The sequence below is a fragment of the Urocampus carinirostris genome, chromosome 1 (genome assembly GCF_059441175.1).
Source record: "Urocampus carinirostris isolate Australia breed hairy pipefish chromosome 1, RoL_Ucar_1.0, whole genome shotgun sequence".
Lineage (NCBI taxonomy): Eukaryota > Metazoa > Chordata > Actinopteri > Syngnathiformes > Syngnathidae > Urocampus > Urocampus carinirostris.
This window is the reverse complement of record NC_142349.1, coordinates 13,618,226-13,643,182: the sequence shown is the minus strand read 5'-3', so window position 1 is coordinate 13,643,182 and position 24,957 is coordinate 13,618,226. Positions and strand designations below refer to the sequence as shown.

General features: G+C 41.8%; 2 protein-coding genes across 3 annotated transcripts in view; one reads left to right on the top strand and one right to left on the bottom strand.

The window, feature by feature from the left end:
• Window positions 1-10,260, bottom strand: part of LOC148373625 (guanine nucleotide exchange factor VAV3-like) — a 77,006-nt gene extending 66,746 nt beyond the window's left edge. Inside the window, exons 1-3 of one of the 2 annotated variants that reach the window (XM_088327429.1) lie at window positions 10,237-10,260; window positions 9,318-9,434; window positions 5,172-5,396 (exon numbers count right to left, since the gene is read on the bottom strand). In XM_088327429.1, coding sequence (XP_088183555.1) covers window positions 5,172-5,375 — 204 coding nt within the window. In that variant the 5' untranslated portion in view covers window positions 5,376-5,396; window positions 9,318-9,434; window positions 10,237-10,260. Of the gene's footprint in view, window positions 1-5,171; window positions 5,455-9,317; window positions 9,435-10,236 lie in introns of those variants that run through there. The other variant, XM_088327436.1, reaches the window with a different exon arrangement.
• A 79-nt stretch (window positions 10,261-10,339) lies between these two features.
• dcaf8 (DDB1 and CUL4 associated factor 8) lies at window positions 10,340-24,218 on the top strand. The gene is made up of 13 exons (XM_088327408.1): window positions 10,340-10,569; window positions 10,887-10,943; window positions 11,018-11,101; window positions 16,139-16,788; window positions 18,875-19,015; window positions 19,104-19,198; window positions 19,930-20,040; window positions 20,273-20,403; window positions 21,570-21,677; window positions 21,749-21,879; window positions 21,974-22,093; window positions 22,168-22,284; window positions 22,502-24,218. Exons 2-13 carry the CDS (start codon window positions 10,907-10,909, stop codon window positions 22,607-22,609), a joined length of 1,833 nt encoding a protein of 610 aa, XP_088183534.1. The 5' UTR covers window positions 10,340-10,569; window positions 10,887-10,906; the 3' UTR covers window positions 22,610-24,218.
• Window positions 24,219-24,957: the final 739 nt, after the last annotated feature.

The window sequence follows — 24,957 nt, the reverse complement described above, 5'->3', positions numbered from 1 at the left end:
TAGATAGATAGATAGATAGATAGATAGATAGATAGATAGATAGATAGATAGATAGATAGATAGATAGATAGATAGATAGATAGATAGATAGATAGATAGATAGATAGATAGATAGATAGATAGATAGATAGATAGATAGATAGATAGATAGATAGATAGATAGATAGATAGATAGATAGATACTAGCATTACTGTAGCAGTATTTTTTAAATGACGAACGATGATAAATGGTGTAATCAAGTATCTGTATAAATGCACCTTCACTGTGATAGTCTCAGAGGTCTGTTTGAAGCGCAGAGAGCATCATGAAGACCAGGAAGGTTCTATATACTGTTGTGAAGAAGTTTAAAGCTGGATTTGGATACAAAAAGATTTCCCAAGCTTTAAACATCCCAAGGAGAACTGTGCAATCAAAAATATCGAAATGGAAGGAGGATGACCAGCTCAGTAGCCTAGATGGTAAGGCGCCCGCTTTGAGACTGGGAGGTCGGTGGTTCGCGCCCCGGCCGAGTCATTCCTAAGACTTAAAAAGTGGTCGGCGGCGCCCTCTGTTGGCTGCGGCTGCATCGGCTCGCTACAACGGGTCAGGTGCAATCGACATTTCGTTCTGTGTACATTGTTACACAGAATGACAATACAAGGAAATTATTAGATTATATATAAATTATATTATATATTATTATGAGACTACTGCAAATCTATCAAGATCGTGCCGTCCCCCTAAACTCTCAGCTCATACAAGAGAAAACTGATCAGAGATGCAGCCAAGAGGCCCATGATCACTCCGGATGAACTGCAGAGGTCTACAGCTGAGATGGGAGAATCTGTCCATAGGACAACAATGAGTCGTATACTGCACAAAACTGGCGTTTATGGAAGAGTCGCAAGAAGGTAGCCATTTCTTAAAGATATCCATAAAAAGTGTTGTTTAAAGTTTGCCACAAGCCACCTGGGAGACACACCAAACATGTGGAAGAAGGTGCTCTGGTCAGATGAGACCAAAATCGAACTTTTTGGCAACAATGCGAGACGTTATCTTTGTCGTAAAAGCAGCACAGCTCATCACCCTCAACACACCATCCTCACAGGCAAACATGGTGGTGGCAGCATCATGGTTTGGGCCTGCTTTTCTTCAGCAGGGACAGGGAAGATTGTTAAAATTGATGGGACGATGGATGGAGCCAAACACAGGACCATTCTGGAAGAAAACCTGATGGAGTCCGCAAAAGACCTGAGATGTAACGGAGATTTTTCTTTCAACAAGACAATGATCCAAAACATAAAGCAAAAGCTACAATGGAGTCGTTCACCAAAAACATATCGAAGTGTCAGAATGGCCAAGTCAAAGTCCAGACCTCAATCCAATTGAGAATCTGTGGAAACAACTGAAAACTGCTGTTCACAAACGCTTTCCACCCAATCTCACTGAGCTCGAGCTGTTTTGCAAGGAGGAATGGGTAAAAATATCAGTTTTTTGATGTGCCAAACTGATAGAGACATACCCCAAGCGACTTACAGCTGTAATCGCAGCAGAAGGTGGCGCTACAAAGTATTAACTCAATGGGGTTAAATAATTTTGCCCACCCACTTTTTCGTTTATTATCTGTTAAAAAGTTTAAAATATCCAATAAAGTGTGTTCCACTTTATGATTGTGTCCAACTTATTGTTGATTGTTCACAATAAATTACAGTTTTATATCTTGATGTTTGAAGTCTGAAATGTGGCAACAGGGCACAAAGTTCAACGGGGCCAAATAGTTTCACAGGCCACTGTATATATGGATCTAAGATTCAAAATACATCTTATACAGGCGACGAATATTACACAATGTTTAACCTTTAAGCTCCCGATTAATGCACTAACAGAATTAATCCTGAAGGTTTTCCTTTATTTTTGGACTCAAAACAAAACCAAAATCACTCCCAGGGCTAATCAGGCAAAAGCAGAACTGGAGGGAGCTTTGTTTGACCAACATATTGCGCTCCACTGACCCTGATGCAACACTTTCCACCCGGTGAGATTGTGGGTCACTGTGAAAAAGAGTCATGCACGTATTCTTTTTTTTCTTATCCAGCCTACAGCTTAGGGCAGTCCTACATTTTGCCATTACAGTCTAGTGAGTACTAACAAGAGATGGCCTCGCTAAAAATTCAGCAGGGTTTCTTGGAGCTATTCCGCTTATGGTAGAGATCCACATCATGTGCTGACATTCATTTGACCAAAACTGCCCATTTTAGGAGCTTATGCAGAATGGGTGGATCAAAGTCAGGATGTTATCAAGTCTTCCTGAGAGGCACTGGGCAAATTGGAACGGATAGTGGAGAAAATCTTTTTTTTTCTTCCAAACCTCTTTTCGGATTACCCACTTTTTTTTCTACATATGGTTAATGTAATGTTGTTTTATTGATGCCGCCTGCTAACACTGTTAAACAGGTCCGCATGCTAACTGGTTCTTGGTTGCTTCTTTTCTCAATTTGAGCTTTCTTTTGGGGGTTTAAACTCATGTTGGGCTGCTTTACCTGCTCTACAGGCAGCGTGGTGAATGAGCAACATCCTGCTGGAATGGTCGAAATCTGACTAGGAATACTGTGACTGATGCTGCTTTGTGTAAAAATAATGAAAAGGCCAAATGGAAAAATATAAGGTTTTGACGTGTCAAAACACAATTTTGTGTCTCAGATCAGTATAGTGATCTTGTGATAAGTCGAACTGTATCAATCAATTTAATTTTATTGTACTTACTGCAGCTTTACTTATGACATAAAACAATTTTAAGTTTTAGTATGTAGAACAGGGGACTGGTTTTCAAGCTGAGAACTTGTTTTTGTTACTTATTGGCCCAAAGGGCACCGACTTTGATATGCATTTTTGAAATAACAACAATATCACCAGTTTTATTATTGGAAGTAGGGTGAACGTTCCGACGTTTTTTGGCGTCCTTGGACCTTCAGTTCTAAATATTATAAACATATTACTCTCCTCAGGTGTAGTTCCAGCAGCTTTTAAGTCCGCCGTTATTAAACCCACACTGAAACGACCCAACCTTGATCCAGAAATCTTGTGTAATTATATACCTGAGTCAAACCTACCTTTCCTTTCTAAAGTACTTGAAAAAGTAGTGGCACAGCAGCTGAATGATTTCATATCCGAGAATAACCTTTTTGAATCTATGCAATCAGGATTCAGGGCTAACCACTCTACTGAGACAGCTCTGATCAAGGTAACAAATGATCTCCTACTGGCAATGGATTCTGGCGCTTCATCACTTTTGCTGCTGATGGATCTTAGTGCTGCTTTTGACACAGTGCACCACAATTTCTTACTAGAACGGTTGGAAAAATGGATTGGTCTCTCAAGAACCGTCCTCTCATGGTTCAGATCCTACCTCTCAGATGGGACGCACTGTGTTAAATATGGCGAAATGACATCTGAGCCCTTTAGTGTTACCTGTGGTGTTCCGCAGGGTTCAGTGCTTGGCCCCCTTCTTTTCAGCATTTACATGCTTCCATTAGGTGATACTATTCGCAAGTACAATATCAGTTTCCACTGCTACGCAGACGACACTCAACTATATCTTCCGTTGGAGGAATCTGCCACACTAAACTGTGGAAATTTGGAGGCCTGCCTCATTGAAATAAAAGAGTGGATGTCACTCAATTTCTTGCGTCTTAACTCTGAAAAGACCGAAATGTTAGTCATTGGTCCATCTAAATGCCGCGACTTATTCTCAAAAACCGCTGTGAATATTGACAAACCACACAGAGTGACTCAGTTAAAAATTTAGGTGTCATATTTGACCCGTATCTATCCTTTGAAACGCATGTAAAGAAAATTACTAGAAGCGCTTTCTTCAATCTTCGTAACATTGCTCAAATTCGTTCTATACTGTCTCAGTCGGATGCGGAAATTAAAATTCATGCGTTTGTTACCTCCCGTCTCGATAACTGTAATGCACTACTCTCTGGTCTCCCGAAGTCTAGAATCAAGTCTCTTCAGTTGGTACAAAATGCCGCAGCGAGGCTTTTAACTAGGACAAAAAAGTCCGATCACATCACACCGATTTTGGCTAACCTGCATTGGCTCCCAGTTAGCCTTAGATGTGATTTCAAGGTTCTCTTAGTATTATACAAAATCATACATGGACTTGCTCCCTCTTATCTTTCAGAACTGATTTCCCCCTATGTCCCGGTCCGAAGCCTACGTTCTGAGAGTGCCAGTCTTCTGGTGATCCCAAGAGCAAGAAGTGTTCTGCTGGTTCGAGAGCGTTCTCCATCCGGGCACCGGTGCTGTGGAATGCTCTTCCCCCTGAGATCCGATCTACAACCTCAGTGGAAATGTTTAAATCTAAGCTTAAAACTCACTTCTACTCTATAGCATATGAATAACCTACTCTTCTCGTCGGCTCCAGAGCAGGGGAATGTATAATAATATTCTGAAAAATAGTCTGTGTAATACAGTGTAATAATCTGTGAAGCCCTTTGAGACTCTTCGTGATTTAGGGCTATACAAAAAAAAATGACTTGACTTGACTTGACGTGTCTTTGTGACTTCACCAGCCACTAGTCTCCAAATGGCCACTTTTGGAAACGCCAAACAAACCCTTGGAATAATGTGTAGAATGCTAATGTTTGTTTTTTCTTATTGTTATTAACTTTGACCTGGGACAAAGTAAGGCCTCATGCTATTGTCAAGGCTATTTTCCAGCTAAGATGCCCATGCTACACTCATCGGCAGGTATGTGATCACAAAAATAATTCAGGTCAGAATAAAAACAATTTATTTCTATTCGTTCCAACTTAGATTACTCAATGTTAGTAGCACTAGCAGTGAGTATTCCAGTTGGGGACAAAACTTCAGACGTTACCTATCAAAAGGGACCAAAACCATCCAGATTCTCCGAATGGTTCAACCACAGCTTTACAATTTACTTACATCTTGGATTGGGTTTTTAAGTGAATCATACAGGATGGTAAGGTTGTTGCATAGACTCAGTCAACAGCTAAAAATATTTTATTACCAAATCACAATGACCAAGCACTGGTGAGGTATTTCAAGAACAGGTCTGCGGGCACCGCAGCTGGACTCAGGGGGCACCCCAGTGCCACCAATGTAGGCCATCCCATATAGTTAAATACAAATGAAGTTGTCGTGGAATGTGTGGCGTTGTTACCTGGGACATCTGAGGCCTGAGGTTGATGTGCCTCAGGTCGATACTTCGCGCCCTCAAGTTGTTGAGCAGCTGACACAGCAGCACGCCGTCGCGCAGCGTCTGCGCCAGGTCAAAAACTTGAGCCGCATCCGTTGTGACGCGGTGGTTGACGGGGAGCACCTTGCAGCCGATCAGCCAAGCAGCGCACTGCCTCCAGAACTCCATGACGGACAGACACAGCCTCAACTATTTGGAGAAATCATAAAGTTGGCCCGCACAAGTCTACTGCATGATTACAGCCTCCTCGGTCACCAGCAGCACAAGTGGAAGATCAACTTAAGTGATGTAGGTCATATGCGGGTTAAGCAACCCCCCTCCTTTCCTCCGCCTTCAAGTGGCTTTTCGGAGGGGGTGCGTCGCTCTCACGGAAGACGTGTGAAACAGTGATGTGCAGTGAGGGTTGTGACACAGTCACATTTACAAATACATTAACCTAAATCTTATTTATCCTTTGATTGGCAGGGAAAAAACGAGGTACAACTGTAGCATAGAAAAAAAAAACATTTTGTTTTCCTACTTTCAATCAGTGCTCCTCAATTATTTTCTGTCACGCAAAGTCAACGTAGTATTTTGCACTGAAACTTTCAGCATCCTAACCAGCGCTTTCTCCCATCTTGTGAAACAGCTTTAGTAGTTGTAGTTTAGTATGAAAGGCCTTAAAATAGGAATATTTCAGCTTTAATCTAATCAAACATTTATCGTTTTGTCATTTCTGAGTAAAGAATGATGTTTAATACAATGGCTGATACATAAAAATAACAAATATAATATGGTGATAAATCATTTGAAACTCACCTCAAATATATAGATTATTTATTTTATATTTACATTTATTCTGACCACCTTTAATCCTGAACATAACCAAATGTGATGATTGACACCTAAACTGGCCAAAGACTACGAAGGAGGAAGGACAAGACCAGCCCTAAACTTTAAACTGATTGTGTTTACACTTTCACATATTTGATACTAAGATAAAAGTGAAGGTCCTGCAGTCATTCAGGACGGAAAGAGAATGCCGCCCCCCCCCCCCCCCCCCCCAATCCCCCTCAACCCCCCATCCAGCATGATCATTAAGAGCCTGACATAAACACAGGAAGGAAGTTATCTTGTTGAACGTTGGATGTTTTATTCTACTTTGCCATACTGGACCTGATAACTTGTGTAAACAGAAGCGCAATGTCCCTTTTATGGCACTTTTTCCTGCAGTTTTAGTTTTAAAGTTATTTTTGGAATGTTACCAACACCCAATCCACCCAAAAATCGTAGTTATCTAATGTTCTTATCAAAATATAAACGTTTGTTATTGTAGCAATTTGAGGTGTTCAGTATGTTATTTTAACAAATGATCGTTTAAATTAAAGAGCCGAGTATATTCTTTTCAAACCCGTTTCGCCTTTTTGGGAGAACCACATTTGTTTTTGGATAATCATATCAGTAAGGGTTTGCTAAGCATAACTTTAATGAATTATTTTCACAGTTTTTGACATTTCAACATACTTTAATCAAGACACACACTCTTGGATTTATGACATTTTCTTTACTAAGAATCTAATAACGGAACTTAAATGAAACATAAAAACAAAACAAGGAAAAGAAAGTAGAACTAAGAAAGGCAAAAATTGGGATCTTGGATGGCACCATTTGGATAGGAAAACGACTTTGGCTTAAAGTTTACTGTAGATAAGATGTAAAGCAGGGCAGTACGGCAGCGCAGTGGTTAGTGCATGTGCGACACAGTTCTTCGATCATGAGATCGAACCCTCCTGTGTGGCTTGCGTGGGTGTCCTCCGGGCACTCCAGTTTTCTCCCACATTCCAACACATGCATGTCAGGTTAATTAGCCGGTCTGAATTGTCCTTAGGTGTGACTGAGCGAGCGAATTGTCTGTCCCTGTGTGCCCTGCGATTGGCTGGCAACCGGTTCAGGATGTATAGCTGTGACGCGCTCCAGCACCCCCGTGACCCTACTGAGGACAAGCAGTGCAGATAATGGATGGATGAAGATATGAAGCAACTGGGCGTGATTGTAATTATATAGAATTCCCACCTAAAGTCCAACCAATCTATTTATGACCCACAAGACAAACTTTGGTCTTGATTCTTTGATGGTAGCCTGCAGTTTTGATGTCCTCAGTGCTAGGGCGGCAGTCCATAAGTCTGTAGGCTTGGTCTGGAGCAGTATCCCCGCATGGTGATGAAGCTGGATCCCAGCAATTTGGCTGTGGGGTCGATAAGGCTTGGTCCTTTTGGTTCTTTGCTGGCTCAGGAGAAGTCTAGTTTATTTGCTTGTTAAGCTGGGTCCCTTGCAAGCTGGACCTCCTGTCCGCTTGCTGGCTTCTTTCAAACTGAAACTCGGGTGCTGAGAAAGCTTTACTCCTGGCTGCGGCAGTCTTGGGTGGAAATTGTCAAGGCAACCTTTGGTTCACACATGCGAGATAACACCAACACTCACACCAGTTGCTCCTACATGTTATCAGTCACTGTGAATATTTGAATTAAAGTGTAGTATTTAATGCACTTGTTCTGACATTGTTTCATCATTTTTTGTTGACATGGCAAAACGGAATTTTGACACAATGTTGAATGTCCTACATTATTCATCTCGATCGGGTTTAACCACAAACTGAGTGACAACCAAGAGTAGGCTGATTTGTTTCAAATATTTATTTTTTCAAAGCTGAGCGAGTACTTGGATTGGATTGATACTATTGTTTTGGGATCGATACTGTCTTCCCATTTTAACCAGCACTATAATGATATTGCCAAGGGGGCGTAAGATTATACATAAAATATAACTTTCGAATTAAATCCAATTGTTTTTGCCCTTTTTTTGTGCTGCTTACTTTATTTAAAAAATATTATGCAAGGGAAGGCGTTCTAGTTCTCTTGATGACATTCTCATAGTGTGTTTGTATTTCCGTTACATTGCTGTTTTTTTGGTTTGACTCTCTTGACTTTTGGTCTGAACCAGTGGTTTAGCAGTATTTTATTTCTCATACTGTGACTAAGATTTTTTACATTGAATTGTTTACACTATGGGCACCATGGCGGCGCAGTGGTTAGCGCGTGTGCGGCACAGTTCTGAGGTCATGAGGTCGAACCTCCTGTGTGAAGTTTGCATGTTCTCTCCATCCTTGCGTGGGTTTCCCTTTGGGCACGCCGGTTTCTTCCCACATTCCAAAAACATGCATGTTAGGTTAATTGGACAATCCAAATTGTTCCTAGGTGTGAATGAGCGAGCGAATTGTCTGTCCCTGTGTGCCCTGTGACTGTCTGACAACCAGTTCAGGGTGTCCCCTGCCCACTGCCCGGAGATAGCTGGGATGGACTCCAGCACCCCCATGACCCTACTGAGGATAAGCAGTGCAGATAATGGATTCTCCTACCCCAAAAAGGCCCTTTTTTGGGGTAGGAGTTTTCTACCCCACATGAAATAGATACCTTTGTTTTGTAATGTAACCAGTATCAGGGAAAACCTCTTGAACTGATTCAGGCACAGCACCTTCATCATCTGGTCGCAGTTCTTTACCAGTGTACATTTTGCTCTTTAGAGATGAGACGGACCACGGCACAAACGGGTAGCGGCGTTTTTGTGTAAGTACTCATACTAGATCGTAAATCACTATTTTGTAATTGAACAATACACATAGCCTCATTTGTGGCTTTTCTAATTAAAATACATATAAAAACACAAATCAATTTAATAATAATAATGATAATAATAATAATAATAATTTCCTTTGTATTGTCATTCTTTGTAACAATGTACACAGAACGAAATGTCGATACACCTGACCCGTTGTAGCGAGTCGATGCAGCCGCAGCCAACAGAGGGCGCCGCCATTATACCAATTAGGTATGTCTCGGCCGAGGCGCGAACCAGCGACCTCCCAGAGGAACAGGGTCTAATATTTTGTGCCTCCTAGTGGTACAAAATTTTTTTAATTAATTGAAAAAACATCCTCTCACATTTAGTGACCCTATAACTAAGGTTTGCGAGACTTTTTGGTCTCCCGCCCCCCTTTCTTTGCCTTGCTGTCTCTTAGGGAGTAGAGCTAGAGAGGAGAGGATCCCCAGTCCACTCGCTCCCTCCATTTTCTCTTACCTCTCACGAGTAGAGGCCCCCCCCATCACAGGGTTGAGGATCTACAGAGCAGAAGTCAATGGAAGGAGACCAAGAGGAAGGCCGCGATTGACGTGGATGGATGGTGTTATGAGTGCACTAAAGGAAGAGAAGGAAGAGGTCTAAATATAGTGAAAGCTAGAGCTATTGTTGGTGATAGGAACGAGTGGAGAGGTGTTGTAAAAGGATAGTGGGATGTTTGGGTGTGTTCTAAGGGATGGGCAGGGCACCTGTATGATGCGGCAGGGGTAAACCAGTGAAAGCTGTCGGGCCCTGCTGTTAAACAGAAGAGTGTGTTGTGTTACCCTGAACCGAGTGACATGGCCGCTTTCTTGTGTCCCGTTTCATCTGGAGGGACGAAAGCATGACCAACTTAGGTGCCGAGGTACCTAACTTGTTTGGGTGTTTGGGCATTTGGGTTGGCAATGGTCCAAAAAAATGTATGTGTGTTTTTTGCAATTGTTTTCCCTTTTATTTTCTTTGTTATTGTATGTGTTTGTCTTGCCGTCGATCACCCCTTTTGAGGGATATGACCAACGTAGATAGAATAGAAAAAAAAACATGATTTTAATACTAGGCAAAGATACATAAACTATTATACCAATGTTAGTTTTTATTTAAAAAATCATAGCTCCAGAAATTCGTATTTCTTTTACTCAGTGGTCGCCGCCATGTCTGGAATCTTGTAAACCCAGAGCACAGCAAAGCAGCATTAGACAACACTGCGATCTAGTGGTCATATATAACACAAAGGTTTATTTGATTTTTGCATCATTTCCTCTTGTTATTCTGACCAGAAGCCCCGCCTCCTAGGATAGCGCCATTAAAATTCAACCAACCAAACTTAAGTTCGAGCCGTAAACATAAATAAAATACAAAGAAAAAAACTGATTTTAATTACCACGGAATACTGTGCGTAATTCCATTTTTCTAACGCCAGTGCAACTTCCGGGTTTCTGACGTCACGGATGACGCGATAGGAAGTCCACCCCCTCCCCCAAAATAGAAGCTGAACCGTCAAAACATAAACAGTGCAGGCGACCTTAATTGAACGCTTCTCGGTTCCTCATTTTTTTCGTCTAGAAGGTTTACGCAAAATGCAGGGATTTTGTTGCCTCGGCCTGTCCGACCCAGCCGCGTTGTGATGCTTGCAAAGCTACTGCATAAAAAGATAATACGGAATAAGCTATAGGAAAAAGAAGAGAAGTGCGCTCAGTAGGGCCTGCGAATCGAGGTAAAAACGCTACGTCCCGTTTCGCTTTGATTTAACAGGTGCTTTCAGCAACAAAGATGAGAGCTGCTTATTTGGTGATATTTTACGGAGGCTGTCCAGATCTAAGCTAATGCCCTCTTCCTATAAACGTCAAACTGAGTTTATCAATGCCGTCATAAAGAGTTCGGATACATTAGGCTCGTGTTAGCTTGCTGCTTAACCTGGCTACCAGGGTGCAAACGACGCTCACGCGAATATTGCATGCAAACTTTCTCAAGTTTAATTAGCAATCTGATGTATTTGAGATTGACGAGTAACTTTGCTTTTGTGTGTGACAGATTTTGCAAACGCGGACGCCATGGCTGAAACCGAAGGCAAAACCACGTCACTCAATGGTATCTCACTCGGAAAACCACCTGCAGTAGCCATGTCGGCTTTCGATTTTAAGCACTGCTGGGTTCTTTTCTAGGAGCTTCTGGGGATAAAGAATCCGGAGAGGACCAACACAAAGACGGAGACGCATGTGGGAGTAAAGACGGAGCCGAACAAAGTGGTATAACTTTATTTCAAATACCGTACTTATTCTTGTATAAGGCGCATTTTTTAAACCTAACAAAGTATTCAAAATTTTGGTGCGGGATTTATACGAGGTTATACGGTATATTGCCGTGTTCGGGAAATGATTGATCAGTTGAAAAGTTTCGCTGACCAAAGTTTAATGACTTTAAACCGAATCGAACCCAGTGTTATGCCGAAAGATCCTACCCTGTAAAGACGTCATACTCTAGACCAGTGTTTTTCAACCAGTGTGCCGGGGCACACTAGTGTGCCGTGAGACCTTGTCTAGTGTGCTGCTGGAATTTGCCCAATTTTATCTTGTCAAAAATCAGGCCTTTATTCAATATTTTTGCCATCTTCAGACGAGGAACTTTAATAGTCATCCATATCAGTAGGTGGCAGTAGATTTTTATATACTTTTTATATACCGTATTTTCCGCACTATAAGGCGCACCTAAAAGTCTTAATTTTTTTCAAAAGCTGACCATGCGCCTTATATTACAGTGCGCCTTATTTATGGAACAAAATTATCTCGCAGTCTTGCAACTATCTTGCAGCCGCCGACTAGATTTTCCCCCGAACGCCAAGTAGTCCGCGGTGTATGCTGGGATTTATATACCGGCGTTTCATTGGCTAACCAATGTGTCAATCATCAGTTGAATCGATCACTATTGGCTAAAGTTATTCGGAGCCTCGGATAGGCTAGAGGGCCAAAACAAACCCTGCAATTGGCCGAAAAAGATGTGACAATCATCAGTTAAATCGATCGCTATTGGCTGAAGTTATTCGGAGCCTCGGATTGGCTAGATGGCCAAAACAAACCCTGCAGTTGGCCGAGTTTAGCAATGGCGTAGCAAGCTTGCTAAAGTACGCCATAAAGAAACATGTTTCATTAGTCTGTATTTGTACATATTTAACTCTCCTGGATTTACTTCACTCACGGTTGTAAGAAGACCATGATTGCGTATCATTATTGAACGTGAGAACTTAGGTAAGGGGCCGGTCACACAGCCGTTTGCGGCTGAATCACGGCTAAAATTTTGCGTTTTTTTTTTTTTGCCCGTGGTTGCCCGCGATGGAAAATGCGCAAAATTGGCCAATCCGCTGTTCATCGGTGGTATGCCCGCAAAACAGACGCCGGCGACTGTTCCGCTTCCTCATCGCGTCATTTCTGCGTCATTTTCTCGTGTGGACCACGGGTATAAAAGCTCCCGAGCCGGTGTTGTGCCCAAATCCGACTCTTACGCAACAACCCCCAATTCCAAGTGTTTATTGTCATATGCACAGTAAAGTTGCGAGCGAAAAAGAAAATAAAAACTAAGAAATGTTTGGCATTTCTTGAATCCCAAGACTTTAGCCTTCCGAATGATATTTGAAATGACGCATTTAAGTGACATCGTACGGACACCGCATCCGCACGTGTCTACGACACGTATTTGCTTCTTTGCAAGCTTTGGGACTGTTAAGGGGGTAATCAGTTGGACTGAATCATCTGACTGTTTTGTCGACGTTCCCATTGTAGCGCCTTATAATCCGGTGCGCCTTATCTATGGAAGATATAGGACCAAAAACTATTTTTTGGGGGTGCGCCCTATAACCCGGTGCGCCCTATAGTGCGGAAAATACGGTACTAATTATCTGCTCATAAGGTAGCACACTACATTTAAAAACTTTGTTTCACAAAGCGGTGTAAGATTGCACTGTAAAAATAAAAACATAAAGCACATCATTCGATTTTTAAGTATTATTGTCATCTTTTTATATACTAATTATCTTCTTATGAAGTAGAACAGTGAAATATTTGACATAACTTCATTTTCAAACATTTTCGACGGACGGTGTGCCTCTGAACATTTTTATAAATAAAAGTGTACCTTGGTTCTAAAGGGGTTTAAAAACACTGCTCTAGACCAGGGGTCAGAAACCTTTTTGGTGTGGAGTGCCACTTTCAAATTTCCTTGTAATTCAGTGCGCCACACCAAGATTAATGACTTCCACAACAATGTTTTATATCCAACAGAGCTGGAATTTTACACCAGTCCGAATTTGCAACATGGATATACATTGAAATTGTATAGCTGACCAATTCATCTTCCAATATTCTTGTTCATCAATTAACTAAAAGGCCTGTAGCCATCTGTGACTTCAACTTTTTACCACAGGAATTAACCATTTTTCATCAACAATGAACTACAATCAAAAACAAGTGATATGGACAGCTACCATACAATTCATCAATGAAATATTTTTGCAGAAAATATCAATACTTGAAATTACAGGCAGAAGGCTACTTGAAAATAAGTGCAACAGAAATAATAGCTGAACAGCACAAAAAAAAGACTGCAACAGAAATAACAACTGATTTGGTCGCAGATATAAATGGTTTTCTGTGATTTGATCAGTGGTGGTGTTTTTAGCAGTGACAAGTTTTCAGGGTCTGTGTTTGTTTGCCGTACGTGGACATAGCGCGTTTTAATGTCTCCGCCTGTTCAGACTCATCCTTGAATTCATGTTCATGTTTTGTCTCGGAATGACGACCGTAAAGCCTCAAAACAACTCGGCACGCAACTGAAAATATCAGGTAAAAATGCGCATTTTTAAAATACATAATCATTATTTTGCAGTGCGCTCGCGTGCCACTGGTTAACTCCTCGCGTGTCACTGTTGGCACGCGTGTCAAAGATTGCCGACCCCTTCTCTAGATTGATCAACTTGTTTTTTTCTCAATAGGTGAACCCAGCAACACTGAAACTCAAAATTGTTGTAAACAGAACTTTTACCGATGATATCAAACAAAGGTTGGCATGCATAAACATAATACACTGCTTGATTACAGTAGTCAACAATGTTAAAAAGCCACCACAGAAAATCACGCCAAACGTATAAGCTGTATTAGAAAACAGTTTTTGAAGCAATGAAAGAGTCAAATACGACTATAAAAACAAAAATTGTAAGTGGTCACTGCTTTCAACTGAATTTATCATCGCTTTGAAAGGCCGATGATGGGTAGAACAAAAACATTTCGCCTTGTCCGCTTGCAAATGCACACTGGGGCATTGGTGGGATGTCTCAATGGGTTGGAAGGTATTTCAGATAACCCGGTTGCGGTCGTTAGAGTGCTTAATCCTAACCACGAGACCACCAGCGATATAGATCACATAGAGTAAGGCATTAGACTTTATCTCATCACGCTATTTTAATTCACAGTACCAGAGACGAATGTTAGAAAATATAGAAAACAAAGTCATCCTGAGAGATATAAATTATTGAGGGAAACAACTCTTTGGTGTATCTGATGATGAATCCGACTTTGAAAGACAGTAAATACATAGTAAATTTTATGTTGGTTGTGTATTCATAGTTTTCATTGTCCATAAAATATTTCATTCATTTTATTCATGAGAAAAAGTGAAACAAAATTTCCTACTCATTTTTAATCAAAAATTAAGGATAATTTAATAATAATAATTTCCTTAGTATTGTCATTCTTTGTACACAGAACTGTTGTATGCAAGTGTGCATTATATATGCATAAATACAGTAACATTACTTTTCTTTACCCATCAGGATATTTTAACTTAAGAATAATAAGACTTTTTTTTTTAAAAATTGGGACATTTTCTATAAATATTTCTTGACACATGAAGTTTCATTGTCTTCGCTTGATGCATGAGCTAGCAAGAATGTCAGCATGAATGTCAGATAAAATGACTGACTACCCAAAATTGTGACTCCTGTTGAAATGCCTTATTGCGCAAAGTCAAGGTCCTGTTTTATTTTGTCCTCTAAATGGTAACATGCTTCTATTTTAGGAATGTTATAACCTAAAGTCAAGTCTAAGATAAATTAGGCAAGGTAACCTTGAAAACAATAAACACCCATCAATTCCCCCCACTGCTGAAATGCAGACAAACTAACTTTTTAGATGTATTGAAAACCTGTCATACAATAGCTCACTGGTTAGCACGTCTGCCTCATCGTTCAAAGGTCAGAAAAAAATACTGTGAAAAATACCGTCGATCTACTTTCGATTGAATTCAACATTATTTTTTATTTTCATATGTTCAGCTTTAAGATGTTGATTTCCTTTCCATCTAGAAACAATTCTGTTTTTTTTTTCAATAATATAATTAAATAGTTTTTCAAATGTAATGCCAACAACTTAACGTATTTTTCAGTGCATAATGCACATTTTTTTGTATCCAAGAATGATCTCAAAGTTTGGGTGAGCATTATATCCGAGGTTTAGTACATTACCATATTTGAGCAATGGTTTATCATGTGGGAAATGTCGCTGACCACATTGCACAACATTTATTACAATGGAATTTGAACCCTGATCTTGTCAACGAGAGCACCAATACTTAGGTCACTAGTGTTATGGGTTACATAGGAAAAGGCTTTTTAATTTATCTCATAACACTATTTTTACTCACTGTGTGACGTTGTACACCATTGTAACGGAGTAGTATGGGAAATGGTTCAACCAAAACAATGTTGCGCAACATGGTATCGTGAGTAAAAATAGTGTGATGATGCGATCAAATCAAATACTTTTCCTGTGTCATCAGGAGGTAGAGTGCTCGTTTTGGGATCGCAGTTCGAATCGCGGCTCCTCCGTGTTACATGTCGAAGTGTTCTTGGGTAAGACACTGAACCCCTAATGCCCCCAATAAGCAGGTTAGCGCCTTACATGGCTGCACGGCCGTTATTGGGAAATGTGAAGCACACTGTAAAGCGCTTTGGGAAGTCTTGACTTGAAAAGCGCTATATAAATGCAGATCTTTTCATTTTCATTTCATTATAACCCTAGTGGTCTGGAGGTTAAGATACGGCACTTCCACCGCGATGATCCAAGTATAATACCCGTCGTGATCATTTTATACGTTTGTGACCTACACTGCTTAGTTTGAGCTTAGAAAAAGTGAACCAAAGTATTATACCTAACCAATTTTTTATCAAAACTTAGGGCTGCACGTTATACACAAGTGCATGTTATACTTGAATAAATATGGTATGTGTACTTTTTTAGCTCAAGACAATGGCGAGGCATCTGGTGATACGATTGTTGCGCAACGTGAGCTAAAGGAGGAAGAAGACGACAACAATGACGACGATGAGGAGCAGGAGGAAGACACTGACAGCATGGACGGCAGCGGCCTCTTTTCACTTACTGAGGATGGTGATAGAGAGAGCGAAGAAGGCAGTCAAGACAGGGCAAAAGATGGAGGAAGAAGGACCGCCCAGAAGCGAAACAGACCAAGCGGAGGCAATAACAACACTCGTTCTTCCAGCTCTGATGTCGACGACGAGGATGAAGAGCTGAAAGAGGATGAGGACGACGAGGGAAACGATGAAGCGATGGAGGCGTGGCTGGGGGCCGAGTTGAGGGACCTGCGCGGGCCGGCGTGGCGCGCCATCCCTTCGCTCCGATGCAGGGAAATCGGTCGGGACTCGCAGCAGTTTGTGAGGCGTGTTTGTGGCGCACGGGGCCTGGTGCAGAGATTGGAGTTGCAGGGTCGACTGGAGAGGCACTCGGGCTGTGTCAACACTCTGCACTTCAACCAGTCGGGCACACGTTTGGCGTCCGGCAGTGACGACCTTCGCGTGGTCATCTGGGACTGGGCCATCCGCCGCGCAGAGCTGGAGTTTGACAGTGGGCACAAAAGCAATGTCTTTCAGGTGAGGAGCAGAACTTGATTTTTACATCACTATAGGTGGTTATCACGACCCATGTTGGGCACGTTACTGAAAAAAGTTATTAGTTACAGTGACTTCATTAATAAAAAAAAAATTGTATTACCCCCCCCAGATTAATGGTACCCAAAAATAGCTTGTTACTCTGAAAGTAACTATCCATCCATTCCCTGCACCGCTTATCCTCAGTAGGGGCGCGGGGGTGCTGGAGCTCATCCCAGCTGTCTTAGGGCAGCAGGCAGGGGACACCCTAAACTAGTTTCCAGGCAGTCGTCGGGCACAAAGAGACAGACAACTCACTCCCTCATTCACACTAAGTGTCATTTTAGACTGGCCAATTAACCTGGGATGCATGTTTTTGGTAGGAGACCAGAGTGCCCTTAGTAAACCCACGCAATCACGGGGAGAACATGCAAACTCCGCCCAGGTAAGCTGGTACCTGGAATTGTTCCCATGATATCAGAACTGTGCCGTGGATGCGCTAACCTCTCGACTGCCGTGCCGTGAAAGTAAATGGTAAATGGTCTGCATTTATATAGCGTTTTTCAAGCCGGGAATCGAACCTGCGACCTCAAACTAGATTTAAATTACTGTATATACTTGCATTGAAGCAGACCCCTAAAACTGCTTAAAATTGCCATATTATCAAATAAACAAAAGAAAACATGTACACCAGCCTGTGAAAGCGATGAAGCCTTCATATTTCTTGGCTTGTGTCATTTTGAGAGCTTTCCAATGAACAGTTAAGAAACACTACATCAATTTTGTCTTTTGTCTTCAAACATTTTTCTAAATCGTTTTCTTTTTTGGTTCATGCATTGTGTCTTGCAAAAACAATTTTACAAATGAAAAGACCAAAATTTTGCACTCGTGTTCCGTAAAATCTGTACTCACATTTACCCCATTGCTTTGGTTTGTTGTTCCTTAGAACCCACGCTGCCTAACATTTGCTACTGGTGACACACAACCAAATATGTGCATATAAACTGACCCCAGTTTCTGTTACCGAGATCAGTGCGCCAAGGCCCCCTACTTTGGCTGCTACCTGCCTCTCTATGCACCTGACCCCTTCGGCTCCTCCCACAGGTGTTGAGCCCATGGGAAGAGGGACTTACGTCGTCTCTTAGGGCTGTGCCCGGCCGGACCCCATGAGCAAGGGCGTTCGCCAGCGAACCCTACCTCCAGGCTTGGTTTCAGATGGGGGTCTGTGCCGCTTATCTTTACTAGCGTTGCGGGGACGCCAGCTATCTTTCAGGCAGTGGGCAGGGGACACCTTGAACTAGATGCCAGCCAGTCGCAGTGCACCAAGAGAAAGACAACTCACTCGCTCATTTGCACCTAGGGACAATTTGGACAGGCCAATTAACCTGACATGCACCCAGCCACCCTGCTGGTTAATTGGCAGCGTCTGCCATCATGCGGACTCTATACCGGTCTTTTCTGAAGAAAGAGCTGAGGGCGAAAAGCAAAGCTCTCGATTTATCAATCGATATAAGTTCCTGCCCTCACCAAGGCTCATGAACTTTGGGTCATGACCGAAAAATTAAGATAAACATGCAGGCAGCTGAAATTACTAAGGTGAGAAGCTCAGACATCCGGGAGGAACTCTGTGTAGAGCCACTGCACCTCCGTGTTGAGTGGAGCCAGTTGAGGTGGCCAGGCATCTGATAAGGAGGCCTCTGGGACGACCCAGGACACGCTTTAGAGACAGTCTCTGGGCTGGCCTGGGAACACTTTGGAATCCTGTCGGATGACCTGCATAAAGTCGCGACCTGACCCCGGATAAGCGGAAGAAAATTGGATGGATGGATAGATGGACACTGACTCCCTGATTTCAGTATTTCATATTATAGTTGTAAATACAGCTTAGATGCAAGTAAATACGGTAGAATTGATAATAGAAAAAAATCAGTCGAGACAAATTCAGCGGCTTTGTACTCTCTGCTTGAGACGGGATCACCGTAACTGTATTCAGTTGTATTTTGTGGGTAGATCTAAAGATTGCATCCTTGCTTTCCTGTTGTAGTCAGATAGTTTGAGAAACATTGTCAAGTTTGCCTTGGCCCATCAGGCCAAGTTCCTACCTCACAGCGGTGACTCCACCCTGGCTATGTGCGCTCGAGATGGTCAAATTCGAGTGGCCGAGCTCTCTGCCACACAACGCTGCAAGAACACTAAGAGGGTGGCTCAGCACAAAGGGGCTGCACACAAGGTCTAGTAACCCACCACCGACTAAACATGCACTTCCAGATCCAGCAGGATTTTTTTCAATGCCGCCCACTGTTTTGTATCCGCACCAGTTAGCCCTGGAGCCCGACTCTCCGTGCTCTTTTCTCTCAGCGGGTGAGGATGCCTTGGTGTTTGGAATCGACCTGCGTCTAGACCGTCCTGCTAAGTGAGAGAAAAGAATGGAATCGTGAATTTTCTGAACTGTCGGGAGCTTATGATTTAATTCAAAGGGACATTGCCCATTATTTGGCACCTTCTGCAGTAAAAAAAAAACCCACAATGGTTAAAAAAGATACAATATTAACTCAAATAAGAAAAATACATGAACTATCACATAATCTTTTAAAAATAGTATTATGTTAAGAAATTACTATTTATTCAATATAACTTGAGGCTCACCTGGAGGGAGCTGACATGATTGTCTGCCATCTTGCTGCTATGAGTAGTTTTTTAAAAAATAACCTTGTTGTGAAAGGTTGGGCAAAATAGAAGAAGAATGGTGTGGTTTGGTCACTTTGAGTCTGCAGTTTGTAGTTTTCCAATGTGCTTTGTAGCACTTGTTTTCTGTTTCATTACACAATACAGCTACATCTAGTGGTCAAATATTACACAGTGTCCCTTTAAGTTTCAGTGAAGATGTAACTTTTACAAACATGAAAAAAGCATGACATTATCCCACGCATATACATTTATGAAACATATATATATAACATATATATATATTTAAATGCCTTTTTTTTTCAAATGCGTGACAAATCAAAAGTTTATTGTGCAATAAGCAAAATTAACATTTGTCACTGCTACCCTGGCTTAAATTAAACGTTTTCACAAAATTTCCTAAACACACCCAATGGGGATAACCCCTGTAAAAAATTTGTACTCTACCTTACTTTTCAGCAAACTAGTGATGGTGAAGGAAGGCGACCAAAAAGTGGGCCTCTACACCATTTTCGTCAACCCAGCTAAGACACAGCAATTTGCAGTAGGAGGGAGAGATCAATACGTCAGGTGTGTATTTTGACCTCCACCATGACGTTGTTTTCAAATATTGGGAAACCGGAGCTCGTTTAGTTCAACACAAATCTGTTGTATGGATATAAACTGGTCGACATACAATGTCATTTTCTGCCAGCATTTTTTTCCTTTCACTTCATACGCTTGGATCGATAACTAGATATGGGTGAAGATATTCGGATGCTTGGTTTGTTAGATTAACCTCAATGTCATCGATGCTCTGTAGGATTTACGACCAGAGGAAGATCAACGAAAATGACAACAACGGCGTGCTGAAGAAGTTTTGCCCTTCACATCTAGTCTCCAGCGAGTCTAAAACCAACATCACTTGCCTCGTGTACAGTCATGATGGCACAGGTGGGTTGACGCACTACTGACTTTTTGCACTTTCATTCTCCATGAAATGATTAAATCAACTTGGTTTAGTTTTGTAGGACAGTGTGGAAAACAGAAATCAAACTGGAACCAAATTGCAAGTGCAAACGTGGCTTTATCTATTTTTACGTCCAGGTTCACATACATCATACTATAGACTCTTTTAATAGACAAGGCACCATCTAGGATGATGATATACTTTTTGTGACTCAGTTTTAGTCAACCACTGACCTAGCAAAGAGACTAGTGACAATTTCTACCTCCGCCTTCGGTAGGGATTTTACCAACAAACATCTAGAAAACTACACTGCGACTAATAGTAACTGGTTTGATTTATTTACTGTAGCTTAGTGCGTGTGCGGCACAGTTCTGAGTTCTTGAGATTGAATCTTTCTGTGCGGATTTTGCATGTTCTCCCCGTGCTTGCGTGGGTTTCCTCCGGCCACTCCGGTTTCTTCCCACATTCCAAAAACATGCATTTCAGGTTAATTGGCCTGTCCAAATTGTCCCTAGGTGTGAATGAGCGAGTGAGTTGTCTGTCTCTATGTGCCCTGCGATAGGCTGGCAACCAGTTCAGAGTGTCCCCTGCCAACTGCCCAAAGATAGCTGGGATGGGCTCCAGCACCCCCGCAACCCTACTGAGGATAAGCGTGCAGATAATGGATGGATGTATGCATATTTACTGTATTTGCTAAAAAAAAAAAAAAAATACTCTGCAAAGCATGAAAAGAATGTATCCTTAGTCACAAATCCTTAAATCTATCGTTATACCAAAGCCATATCCCCCAAGTGGCTACAGTCAAGAACGTACTCCAAATCACCAAACATTCATTCCCCTTCACCATTCCCAATCTGACACCTAACATTAACAAGGGGTGAGTTGCTGTGCCATGCAAACCTTCATCAGCAGAGAGGCCCGACAGCGTACAATTTACCCCCTCTGCATCATATGTGCCGATAGCAGTCATTCCTTATTATGCTTCCCTATTCACAGTTCTCCTGGAGTCCATCATCCATAAATAAACAATCCAAAAAATTAAATTGCTCAGCTCAAACAATCCACCTTCACTTGAAACTGATTAATGGAAATAGCCATCTGAAAATGCCAAAACTTTAATGTAAAGGGTTGACTTATTGGTTTAATATAGAGCTACTAGCCAGTTACAACGACGAAGACATCTACCTGTTTGACTCCAATCATAGCGACGGAGCTGACTACTGCAGGAGATATAAGGGACACCGCAACAATGCAACAGGTGGGACTGCACACTCGACCAGATATCGCCATATCCCTGTTTGACTTTCATTTTTCTCCCTTCGTCCACAGTAAAAGGCGTCAACTTCTACGGGCCTTCCTGTGAATTTGTGGTCAGCGGCAGTGACTGCGGGCACATCTACTTGTGGGACAAACACTCAGCCCGCATTGTACAATTCATGGAGGGCGACAGAGGTGGAGTGGTGAGTGTTAGTGCAGGGGATGTATGCGTTGGACCATAAAAGGCAAACTAATAATGGAAAACGACACATTGTACGTTGGCCTGTTGTGACACAGGTGAACTGCTTGGAACCACACCCTCATTTGCCAGGCATGGCCACGAGCGGCCTGGACCACGACATCAAGCTGTGGGCCCCCACCGCCGAGAACCCCACTGGACTTAAGGGGCTCAAGGAGGTATCGGCTTCTGAGACAAGATTTGCAAACGGACACGAAACCAAACATTGGCTCTGTTTGTACTCGATCTGAAGGTGATGAAGAAGAACAAGCGGGATCGCGACGATGACAGCGTGCGGCACGGTGACCAATATGACACCCAGCTACTATGGTTTTTGATGAGACACATGAGGAACAGACGACCCCCGAGGGTGAGCCTAAATAGATCGACTTTGCTTTAGTGTGAAATTGGTCTTAAATGTCTACAATTGTGGACTTATATCCTATGAGAATGCACCACTGCACTGGAGATAGTCTTCTGAAAAAGTTTGGTCACCCCCTGATCATTTTCAAGATTTTCCTTCCTAATCTTTGGTTGTTCGGAATTTCAGCCAATGGCTCACATTCTCTTTTGTCGTCTCACTTTAGACCCGACGCGAAGGAGCCGAAGCAGACACGGATGAGTCCTGGAGCTCGCCAGACACTTCTGACGAAGAGGAAGGGGGTCCAGATCATGTCCAGTGCATGTCTTCCTGAGCCACTCAACATGCACAAACACATACACAGTCCAGTAAAAAGCAGGTGTGTGATCTAACACAAATAAATGTCTGATTAGAGGAAGAAGTATTTCAATTTTTGGGGCGGGCCCCTGCTGTTCTAAAACTAACTTCACGAATAATAATATGAGTCTATTAGAAGGGGAAAAATGCTTTGGACATTTAAACACTTTCAATTCGTGAAGGTTACCCCAAGTCATAATTGGAATCAAAATAATGTTTTAAATTCCATCCAAAAACGTTTTTTCAAGATAATTTGATTTAAAACTAATTCAACGATAATACAAACTCTGAAAAATAATGACTCTTTAGAGGTTGAATTCCTCCAATAAATGATTGGATAACCAACTAGTTTTGGATTCATTGTTGCACATTCAGAAAACTAAAGAAGCACCTCACATTTTTCTTTAGTTTTTTTTTTGTTTGGATAAATGCATGCATAAGAGTGCCCTTCTTAACCTTTAAACGGTTTATGTCGGCAATTGTTGATGCACCGAGTTTATCGGCATGCTCAAAAAGTATTGTGGGTGTAACAGGCAAACCAAAAATGAAAATAAAACTTGCTCCTTACATTCTTGCAGGATTATCACGTTCAATACCCTTAAACCAGCAGTTTAGGCACATTAATAATGCTTTTTCAATTGAAATGTAGCAAAAATTCTGATGCCTGCTTTTTATTGGACGAACATGATGCATAAATGTGCTCTCTAGCATTAACGACACACACAAAATCTGCGTAGACACAGGAATGCTGGCCACTACATTAAGTCGCGAAGTGGTTTCCAAGGTCCCGTTTGTGACTGCTGCCTCCACACAACGTACACCAGCACTTAGCCGCCCCCTTTCATATCGTCTTAGCAGGATTTCCGATCCACTCCCCTCAAAAAACTACTGAGTGCACTTTCAATCAGGGATGTTGCCATTTGGCAAATGTACTAAAGAGTGATTACAGTTTTTTTGTGTCGATTATTTTCCCCTGCAAATTTTGTCTGTCTAATTATGAAACCATTTCCTCACACCTTAAAGAAAAGGTTCTGCCCACCACCTTCACTGCATGCACCACAGACAATTCACCCCCCACCTCCATCAGCTTTAGTACTGTTGAGAGAAAGTACGCAGTATACCTTTCAAAGTCTTATTATTCCCTTTGGAAGGAAATAGTCTGGACTAAAAGCTGAATATGGGTGGCATTTTTTGGAGAAGGGTGGTTACCTTGGAAATGTTGCTTGCTTGTTTGTGATGTAAAAGCAACTGAAGCCCAGCTTTTTTCTCTTTTTCTGAGAACCCTTAGTTGAATTGTACATATATAAATATGAAAACTGTAAACAGAAAGAAAACATTTAGAATATGCTGTTTGATGTCAACCAAGATATTTGCTCCATCAAAGGTTTATATTCGATATGGATCCAACATGCACCCTTATCTTCGGTTTGCCCAAGATTGCTTTAAGTATTATGTTTCCACCGTGCACAGTACTGCATTTTTCAGACTTTCATTCAAATTTTCCCACTCGAGATTATGAAAATGTACTGGTTATGTTGGAAATCTGATGAAAAATCTGTGCAATAAAACAGCAACAGTACTCCTGATACCTTGTTTCGTTTTATATTACCATTACTCAAATGTCTTTTTTAAAACAATGACATTGTAACACAGTAATTACCTCTTTCTTGTCAGGCTTAGGTTCCAAAAGTACTCATTATAGGTAATATCTGAGAAGTAGGAACAATTTTTCTTAAAGTCTATACCTGTAAACTATTTTACAAACCTTTCTACAGTTCAATTGTAAAACAATCATGACTTCTTTCTTGTGGGGCTCTGGCTCCAGTAAGTATCCATGATAAGTAATATCTTCGAAGAGAAACCATCCATCCATCCATTATCTGCACCGCTTGTCCTCAGTAGGGTCGCGGGGGTGCTGGAGCCCATCCCAGCTGTCTTCGGGCAGTGGGCAGGGGACACCCTGAACTGGTTGCCAGCCAGTCGCAGGGCACACAGGGACAGACAACTCACTCGCTCATTCACACTAAGGGACAATTTGGAGCGGCCAATTAACCTGACATGCATGTTTTTTGGAATGTGGGAGGAAATCAGAGAAAACCCACGCAAGCACAGTGAAAACATGCAAAATCTACAAAGGAAAGTTCGATCTCATGACCTCAAAACTGTGCCGCACACGCGCTAACCACTGTGCTGCCGTGCTGCCCGAAGTAGAAACATTTGTTGAAAAAAAGTTACAGCCCTCCAACATTCCTCCCCCACCAAAAACGAGCTTTAGACCAATTATTTCTCAAATAGTGATAAGGCAAATTGCAGAACATTTGATAC

Bases quoted from the DNA above. Each gene is read 5' to 3' on its own strand.
- dcaf8 (XM_088327408.1), top strand. From the start codon at position 10,907: ATGGCTGAAACCGAAGGCAAAACCACGTCACTCAATG. The intron at 11,102-16,138 runs GTATAACTTTAT...GTACTTTTTTAG, and splicing joins AGACGGAGCCGAACAAAGTG to CTCAAGACAATGGCGAGGCA. The intron at 20,041-20,272 runs GTGTGTATTTTG...GATGCTCTGTAG, and splicing joins GGGAGAGATCAATACGTCAG to GATTTACGACCAGAGGAAGA.